The 9,708-nt window shown below is 40.2% G+C and overlaps 1 protein-coding gene across 1 annotated transcript; it reads right to left on the bottom strand.

Annotated features, from left to right (window-relative positions):
- Positions 1-4,672: 4,672 nt before the first annotated feature.
- On the bottom strand, positions 4,673-7,049 carry LOC139417135 (ubl carboxyl-terminal hydrolase 18-like). Its single transcript, XM_071166381.1, has 7 exons — positions 6,951-7,049; positions 6,671-6,795; positions 6,431-6,501; positions 6,201-6,332; positions 5,451-5,543; positions 5,159-5,287; positions 4,673-4,868 (listed from the first exon to the last, which is right to left on the bottom strand). Exons 1-7 carry the CDS (start codon positions 6,980-6,982, stop codon positions 4,725-4,727), a joined length of 726 nt encoding a protein of 241 aa, XP_071022482.1. The 5' UTR covers positions 6,983-7,049; the 3' UTR covers positions 4,673-4,724.
- Positions 7,050-9,708: the final 2,659 nt, after the last annotated feature.

Raw genomic sequence — 9,708 nt, 5'->3', positions numbered from 1 at the left:
CTATGATCATTAATCTCCTGAAGAAGCTATCCCTTTAAAATTGGGGCACTTTAGAGACATGGCTGAAACGTCCCCCAGGGACCAAATTTGGGGTGGCGCCAGATATAAATATTTTCAAGGAACACAAATCTACATCTCTTCCAAATGTGGTGCTTTTATCAAAAATGTATGCACGAAAAATACATATCTTGTTGACAGTCTCAACAATTTCTGAACATGCATGAAATACATTTTAAGTTCAGACAATAAACAAACAAAAAAATCCCTAATGGATTCTGAATTTCCATCAGCAGTCATTCACATCACATTGAGTCAAGTGCAACTGCAGGAGTGGTACCTCCTGTAGTCCACCATCAGGGCAGCCAGGAGACAGACAGCAGAACTGACCCCCAGGACTGCAGCCACAGTGGGGTCTGTACTGACCCCTGGTACTGGAGAGGGAGGGGTAGGGTCAAAGGCCAGGCTTTGTCAGGTGTTCTGATGTAAGAGGCAATTACTGACACCTAGCAAGTCATTTACTATGGAGCAGCATTATATATAATCTGGCGACCTCTTCTTCCTTCTGTTGTGGAAAGAGTGTTTCTTATTTGACTCAGTGGTAGACTAGCCTGGTACCAGATATGTTTGTGTGTTTAGCCAACTCCCCTGCTGTGTTCATTGTCATGTCAAAACTGGTATTTCAGATCAAGGTGTACATCAAATGGCATGTACTGGATGTATGGGATGTAGTAATACTGTAACAGGAAGCTGGCTGAAATGTGTCTCATGCTTAGAGTAGACCTCTAAACAATGTAGAAATACAGAACCATTGACTGTATGATTTTCATATTCTTCTCAGTGATAATTATCAGCTAACAATTTTAAAGTTTATTAGGAAGTTTAATTAACGTAACAAAAAGGAATTTGTTGCGGCAGACTTTGGTAGGTAGCGAGCTAGATAACTTGGTTTCCATTTTCCAAACTTTTTTTGTAATCCCCATGATTGGTCATCAACGATTCCTGGTCTTGGAACTCGTGTGCTCACCCAGAATGGCTTCTGGTAAACTGTTTACCACTAGTGGCAATACATATTGTTGCCACATGTTCGCCACAGAATCAAATAGAATCTTAAGATAATTGTTTGCAAGAAAAAAACCTCTGGCGAACTGTTTGCCACTAGTGGCAATACATATTACCGTTGCCAAAGGTTTGCCGCAGATTAACTACTAGTGGCAAACATTTGCAAACTTCTGGCAACATTTTGTGTCACACTATTTAGTTTTCCTAAAATTTTCCACAAGACTGCAGAAAGTTTGCCACAGGTTTGCCCCAAAAAAAGACCTCTCATCTTCTCCTCTGTTTCCACCTGACCTCTTATCCTCTTCCTTACTGTTTCCACCTGACCTCTAAAACCCTTCTCCCCCATCAGTTTCCACCGGACCTCTTATCACCTTCTTCTCCACTGTTTCCACCTGACATATTATCATCTTCTCCTCTGTTTCCACCTGACCTATTATCATCCTTTCTACTGTTTCCACCTGACCTCTTATCCTTTTCCCCACTGTTTCCACCCGGCCTCTTATCCTCTCCCACTGTTTCCACCTGACCTCTTATTATATTCTCCACGGTTTCCACCTGGCCTCTTATCCTCTTCCTCACTGTTTCCACCTGACCTCTTATCACCTTCTCCTCCTCTGTTTCCTACCGGACCTGTCATCATCCTCACTACTGTTTCCACCTGACCTTGTATCAACTTCTATACTGTTTCCACCTGACCTCTTATAACCTTCTCCTCTTCTGTTTCCACCGGACCTGTCATCATCCTCACTACTATTTCCACCTGACCTTGTATCAACTTCTACACTGTTTCCACCTAACCTCTTATCATCTTCTCCTCTGTTTCCACCAGACCTATTATCATCCTCACAACTGTTTCCACCTGACCTCTGATCCTCTTCCTTACTTTTTTCACCTGACATCTTATCATCTTTTTTTCTGTTTCCAGCTGACCTCTTCTCACCTTCTCCTCTTCTGTTTCCACTGGACCTGTTATCATCCTCTCTACTGTTTCCACCTGACCTCTGATCCTCTTCCTTGCTGTTTCCACCGGACTTCTTATCATCTTCCCCACTGTTTCCACCTGACCTCTTACCATCTTCTCCACTGTTTCCACTTGACCTCTTATCCTTTTCCCAACTGTTTCCACCTGGCCTCTTATCCTCTTCCTCACTGTTTCCACCTGACCTCTTATCACCTTCTCCTCTTCTGTGTCCACCGGACCTGTCACCGGACCTGTCATCAGACCTGTTTCCACCTGACCTTGTATCAACTTCTACACTGTTTCCACCTGACCTCTGATCCTCTTCTTCACTGTTTCCACCTGACCTCTGATCCTCTTCCTCAGTGTTACCACCTGACTTCTTATCATCTTCCTCACTGTTTCCACCTGACCTCTTATCACCTACTCTGTTACCACCTGACTTCTTATCATCTTCCTCACTGTTTCCACCTGACCTCTTATCATCTTCTTCACTGTTTCCACCTGACCTCTGATCCTCTTCCTCACTGTTTCCACCTGACCTCTTATCACCTACTCTGTTACCACCTGGCCTCTTATCCTCTTCCTCACTGTTTCCACCTGACCTCTTATCATCTTCTCCTCTTCTGTGTCCACCGGACCTGTCATCATCCTCACTACTATTTCCACCTGACCTTGTATCAACTTCTACACTGTTTCCACCTGACCTCTTATAACCTTCTCCTCTTCTGTGTCCACCGGACCTGTCATCATCCTCACTACTGTTTCCACCCGACCTTGTACCATCTTCTACACTGTTTCCACCTGACCTCTGATCCTCTTCCTTACTGTTTCCACCTGACCTCTCATCATCTTCTTCACTGTTTCCACCAGACCTATTATCATCCTCACAACTGTTTCCACCTGACCTCTGATCCGCTTCCTTATTTTTTTCACCTGACATCTTATAATCTTTTTCTCCATTTTCACCTGACCTCTTATCATCCTCTCCATTGTTTCCACCTGACCTCTTATCCTCTTCCGTACTTTTTTCACCTGACGTTTTATCATCTTCTCTCTTTGCACCTGACCTCTCCTTCCCTCCATCTCCATTTTCTCCATCTGTACTTTTGCCCCCTTCTCCTTTCTTTTCATCTGCATCAATTTTATATTCTCCTCTTTTTCTCCATGATCCAATTGCTGTTATCCATGAGTATAAAGAATTTACAATCCATTCAAATTTTGGTCTCTTTTTAGCTGCATCCTTTTCATTTCCTCTTCTCTTTGACCATGAGCTCCCCTCCTCGTCTCCTCTGTTTCCACCTGACAATTTCTTCTCCCCCTCTTTTTCTTTCTTTCCACATACACTCTTTCCATCTTCCTCTCTGTTTCCACCTGACCTCTTATCCTCTTCTTGTCTGTATCCACCTGCAATACGTGTCACAGTTTTACAGTAATTGATACTACAGAACTAGAACTAAAAATTATGTAGTATTTAGGGCTACAGATGTAAATAGATCACGAAGAATGGGAAGACAACAATAAGAAAATAATTGAAGAATATTGATATTTTAGGTTGTATGACAAGAGGAGTAAAACATATCAAAAAGGTAATATTTGATAACTTACATGTCCTATAAATAAGCAGATAAGCACTTTGTGACCTAAAGTGAGAAAAAAAATCATATTGGGCATTTTTATATGATTTAAGATCATAACTTTGGCAAGTATATATAATTTTATGGACACACACACACAAAATGATGAAAAGGGGTGCATTTTACCTTAAGTTTGGTTCCAATGCGATCTATATGGAAGAGGGGGGCAGGGCGGGGGAGAAAGAGAGTGCAGCTGCATTACGTATTGAGTGTTGCATTATTCAACATTAAAATATATTCAATTTTTTTCTCATCACACCTGAATTTGGATACATTTGAGTAAATTAACTTTAATAGTTTCATTCCAAAACGCATATATCCATTTTCAGAAGTGTTTGTAAATGAGCTTTTATTATTTATAGAAATTAAGAATGAGATTGGTATGTTCTTTCACTATCTAATCATGGCATGGGTTTCTTTAAAATCTGTCACTTGATGGTTGTTCTTTTTCTTTCAGAGAGACAAATAATCTTTTTTTTTGCAAAATACTATACATCCAACTCCCACTCAGAGAAATAAGTAGAACTGCTAGGTTTTACACAGTCAAATGTAACTAATACCTACATTTTTGTAAAGAAATGTAGAAATAGTAAAATAATTAAATCAGTATGTTAAACATTTACATTTGTAAATGTATCCATAGTGACTTACAGTAAGTGCATTAATCTTAAGATAGCTAGGTAAGACAACAACATATCACAGACAAATATACAAAAATATGAGAACAGTAATATTTTACACACACATGAAGGTACCCCTAAGCAATCATTTCTGATGAAAAAACACAAATGTGAAAAATTGGTGGGTATAGCTTTTTGGAAATAAACTCTTCAGTTATACCTTTGTCTAGTTCATTTCATACCCAAACAAAATGGCACTATAAAATGAAGTCCAATTACAACAACGTAATAACTCTTCCTTACTGAGCCGGAGTCTGGTCAAGCTGTAAAACTCTCGACTCCAGAGCACATACTGTATGCCCCCCCCCCCCACACACACACTTCTGTTTACAGTAGGCCTATGCCCACCCCCTATTGTCCATCTACCAGTATACTTTCCCTGCTGTATTTTTAAATCCCCCTTACCAGGCTTACGTTGCTGTCATTAAACAAATACCACTTCTGATCCTCATAGGACCTGATTGTAGCAGTGTAATGTCCACTTCTTAGACTTCCTTCATGGTCCACAATTGCATAGAGTTCATATGCCCCATTCTGTTCAGAGCAATCAGACAATAAAAAATATATTCCATGAACTACAGATGAAAATATAACATTATGTAGGAGAGAATAAAAATTATAAAAATATTGCAGAAACCTTTCAGGAGTACTCCAACTGGGTAGTTGAAGTTCAAACATTTTGGTCTTGAGGTAAGAATGCTAGCCACAGTTCAAGAGATCTATCTAATATAGAAGTGATTGTAGGTCTAACACTTACCAAGGCTTACCTCCATGATACAATCTGTGATAAACAACCTATCAAATAAAGACAGTTTTGTAGTTACCTCTGTCTGTAATTTGTGAGGAACGTCCACAGAGCAGTTGATTTTGACATATGTCATCCTATGGTAGTCAAACTCAAACCTCTTGAGTAGCAGAGTCAGAATCTCTGGGTGATGTACCATCTTACATGCCTGGTGGAACAAAACCCACTCTCAGTCATTATTATTACAGTCTCTAAATAAAGATACAGTGACATTCGAACAATCAATGTGCTTTGAAAAGCCTGTGACACCCTTCCAGAGACTTGTGATACAATCAGTGATTTTAAAAGACAACTTTAAAGATATTACTCACAGTTGTTGCTTCCACTTCTTCATTGCATTTAGCACAGTACAGCTTGTCCCCAGTGATAGTTGATTTCTCAAAAAACTCCTCAAAACCGTCATTCTGAAAACACATACAAACACATTAGTAAATATTGTCTCTTGCACCTCCTGACATATATTTTCACATTTGCCTTGTTTCCAAACACTGAGCTGCTACAGGTAACTGCAAAAATAATGGAAACACTTTAGTAAATGCGGGATAGCCTACGAAGTATATTGTAAGCAGTTGCTTCCACATAGGTGTGGTTCCCGAGTTAATTAAGAAATTAAAATCCCTATTATGCTGAGGGACATGTATAAAAATGCTAGGTAGGCCATTAGTCTGGCCATTACTTGGCTACCATGGCTGTGCCACCATAGAATAACAATGCCCCCATCCACGGGGCACTAGTGGTCAATTAATGGTTGGATGAGCATGATTACTATGTAAACCATATGCCATGGCTGTCTCAGTTACCAGTTCTCAACCTAATTGAACACTTATGGGAGATTCTACAGCGACACCCGAGACACCGTTTTATAACACCATCAACAAATCACCAAATTATGGAATTCTTGTGAGAAAAAAAAATGGTGTTGCATCCCTCCAATAGAGTTCCAGACACTTGTAGAATCTATGCCAAGGTGCATTGAAGCTATTCTGGCTCGTGGTGGCCCAACACCTGATTAAGACACTTCCTTTATTTTGGCAGTTACCTGTGTTATATATTTTCCATACCACACTGTAGCTTTGACCAGGGCCTAAGGTTACGTCCATGGAGAGGGGCAGAACCCAAAATGGACCAGGTTCAATATTGGAAATATGACTATTTGCACAGGAGATAGTGTGCGACAATTGTCCTTCGAAGATCTAAAGATAAACATATAATATTCTTATAATGTAAACATTTACATAATTTAATGTTCCCCTTAAAGGTTTTGTACAATATAATCTCAGTAATGCAGTACCTTAGACACATTATTCTTGACCGTGTTTAAAATCTTCTCAAAAAACTCAGCAGCATCACGTTGCTCATATACTGGGGGAAGAACACAATGATAGATCATGTGATATTCTACAAATAGAACAGCGCTTCACTACTCCAGTAATGATATCATTGGAGTTGTACAATGATGACACCACGACCATTGCAATTGCTCAACCTGTTGTGGATAAAATGCTGTTTTTTTCTCAGCAGCTCAGCTTACCGGTTTGAATGTCCAATGTCCAAGAAATGTCCTTTGTGTCAGCTTCTTTTTCTTTTAATTTTTGAAACAGCCTTTTAAGCTTGTGATCAATGGTCTCTTGTTCTTGACCAGTAGGAAACACTTCACTGTGGGGAGACAATTGAGATCTGTTACTGACTAATTGTACTATTTTTATTACCATTTATTTAAGATGCATTCATATCAAAGTATAACAAGTCAGGTTCTGACATTTTCATGGGGAGAAAATATCCTTTGTGCACGAGTGAGCCTGGATCCAAACCTTTCAACAGCCTCTCTGAAGTCCTTGGTCATGAAGAACACCTGCAGCACACTGTTCAAATAACAGGTTGCCCCTTGATTAATCAAACCATGGGGATGGTAGCCTAAATCAAGGACATCAATTAGTCTCATATAAAGCTGAAGGGCTTTTGTGGGATATTGACTTGTTTGTGTTCACAAATTTAACACATTTACTTACAAATATGTAATTTATACCTGTTCAATTAATGATTGCCAGGTATTAGCCAGATTTTCCTAAGACTCCTCACACCACATATATTTTCAGGAAAATTAAATCTAGGCTATACCAAAGTGTTCTGTTCACAACTTTTAAAATATGGATATTTGCTATACAGTCTTGTCTTGCGTGACTGTACTTTAGAAAAGTGGAAATATTTTGAGAATAAAGTGGAAATATTTTGAGAATAAAGTGGTGTCATGTATATGCAGTGAGGAGAGTTAAATAACAATGATGCAAGGCAAATGAACAAAATAGGAGATGCGTACTGAACATGTAAACAAACCAATACTGAGGCTACTGAGGGCTAAAGGTAATCAAGGTGATGATAAAGTCCAGGTGTGCTTAATGATGGGGAGCAGGTGTGCTAATGATGGGGAGTAGGTGTGCTTAATGATGGGGAGTAGGTGTGCTTAATGATGGGGAGTGGGTGTGCTTAATGATGGGGAGTGGGTGTGCTTAATGATGGGGAGTGGGTGTGCTTAATGATGGGGAGTGGGTGTGCTTAATGATGGGGAGTGGGTGTGCGTAATGATGGGGAGTGGGTGTGCGTAATGTGGGGGGGCAGGTGTGTGTAATATTGGTAGAATATTAGTAGAACGGCAATGTTGAAGGCTGGAGAGAGGGAGCAGGAGTAGACGTGACAAGTGGCAATGTTCCGGGAATAAATTAACAATTTGATTGAGAATAAAGTCACAGTTATATTTAAAGATTAAAGTATGGAATTTGGTTAATTGCATGTCTCCTTGGCTCCCTGTCGCTTTGCACGCCACTGTTGAAATGCTTGAGGTAGCTGACTGGTGAAACTATACTTTATAATTGTCTTTAATGACAAGGAAATCCTTGCTATTTTACTACATGATCTGTGCCACAGATTATTTTCAGGAGGAACAGTGGTTACATACATAGTTCGAGACAAGTTGGTCATGTGTGTCAAATAAAATAAAATGTTATTGGTCACATACACATGGTTAGCAGATGTTAATGCGAGTGTAGAGAAATGCTTGTGCTTCTAGTTCCGACAGTGCAGTAATATCTAACAAGTAATCTAACAATTTTCTGTGTGCAGGTGTGTGTGTGTGGGGGGGGTAAAAGTAGAGGCAAACCAAACAAATGGCCATCAATCTAATGATCTAATAAACTAGTTCAAACAGGCGTCACTGCGCACTCACCCTTATCAATCTAATGATCTAACAACTCGCACACACACACACCAAGTTTTCCCCTGGCAATTTCAACTATGGGCATGCAGTACACTCTTCTAATGGCCTTAGTGCATTATGAGCACAAACTAAAAACTTTCTTGGCACTGTCGCTGAATGAGAGGAGAACTGGGGTTGAGTCCCAGTCAGTCCGCCCTCCAAATTCTGCTGCGTAGCCTAAGCGAACACCTTAAAATGGCAACTATTAATGACCTTATCCGTGGTGCTTTACAAACGGTAGTATTTCCCCCATATGGCAACTATCCTTCTAACGACTATATGCTAGTAGGCTATGTAAGAATTCTCAAAAAACAAATTATCTTGGGATCCTGGAGACTATGAGTGTGTATGTGTCCCATGTCAAGCTGCTCTCCAAATTAGCTAGATTGAATACCTTAATTGAATATCTTAACCTATAGGCTAATGGTATGGTACAGTGGGCAAGTGAAAGTAAATTATAAGCCTATCCAACGGCTGCGGGAGGGATGAAAAATTACGCTGGAATTTTATGCAAATGTATGTGGGATGAGAGACAACTCCTGCTGTGCAAAGCAGCTAATCTGAGGAGCTGTTTGAATACATTCATTTTTAATTTATATTATTTTAATTCAACTTTATTTAACCAGGTAGACGAGTTGAGAACAAGTTCTCATTTACAACTGCGACCTGGCCAAGATAAAGCAAAGCAGTACGACACGAACAACAACAGACACATATAATAAACAAACATACAGTAAATAAAACGATATAAAAAGTATATGTGCAGTGTGTGCAAATGAGGTAGAATAAGGGAGGTAAGCCAATAAATAGGCCATAGTGGCAAAATATTTACAATTTAGCAATTAAACACTGGAGTGATAGATGTGCAGAAAATGAGTGTGCAAGTAGAGATACTGGGGTGCAAAGGAGCAAAAAATAAAAATAAAAATAAAATAACAGTATGGGGATGAGGTAGTTGGATGGGTTATTTACAGATGGGCTATGTACAGGTGCAGTGATCTGTGAGCTGCTCAGACAGCTGGTGCTCTATCACTCCAGTTCGTTCCAGTCATTGGCAGCAGAGAACTGGAAGGAAAGGCGGCCAAAGTAGGAATTGGCTTTGGGGGTGACCAGTGAAATATACCTGCTGGAGCACGTGCTATGGGTGGGTGCTGCTATGGTGACCAGTGAGCTGAGATAAGGCGGGGCTTTACCAAGCAAAGACATATAGATGACCTGGAGCCAGTGGGTTTGACGACGAATATGTAGCGAGGGCCAGCCAATGAGAGCATACAGGTCGCAGTGGTGGGTAGTATATGGGGCTTTGGTGACGAAACGGA

This window comes from Oncorhynchus clarkii, chromosome 9 (genome assembly GCF_045791955.1).
Source record: "Oncorhynchus clarkii lewisi isolate Uvic-CL-2024 chromosome 9, UVic_Ocla_1.0, whole genome shotgun sequence".
In the NCBI taxonomy this organism is placed as follows: domain Eukaryota; kingdom Metazoa; phylum Chordata; class Actinopteri; order Salmoniformes; family Salmonidae; genus Oncorhynchus; species Oncorhynchus clarkii.
This window is presented reverse-complemented; position numbering and strand designations above follow the sequence as displayed.

Bases quoted from the DNA above. Each gene is read 5' to 3' on its own strand.
- LOC139417135 (XM_071166381.1), bottom strand. From the start codon at position 6,982: ATGACCAAGGACTTCAGAGAGGCTGTTGAAAG. The intron at 6,502-6,670 runs GTAAGCTGAGCT...TTCTTCCCCCAG, and splicing joins GACATTGGACATTCAAACCG to TATATGAGCAACGTGATGCT. The intron at 5,544-6,200 runs GTATGGAAAATA...ATGTGTTTTCAG, and splicing joins CTGGTCAAAGCTACAGTGTG to AATGACGGTTTTGAGGAGTT.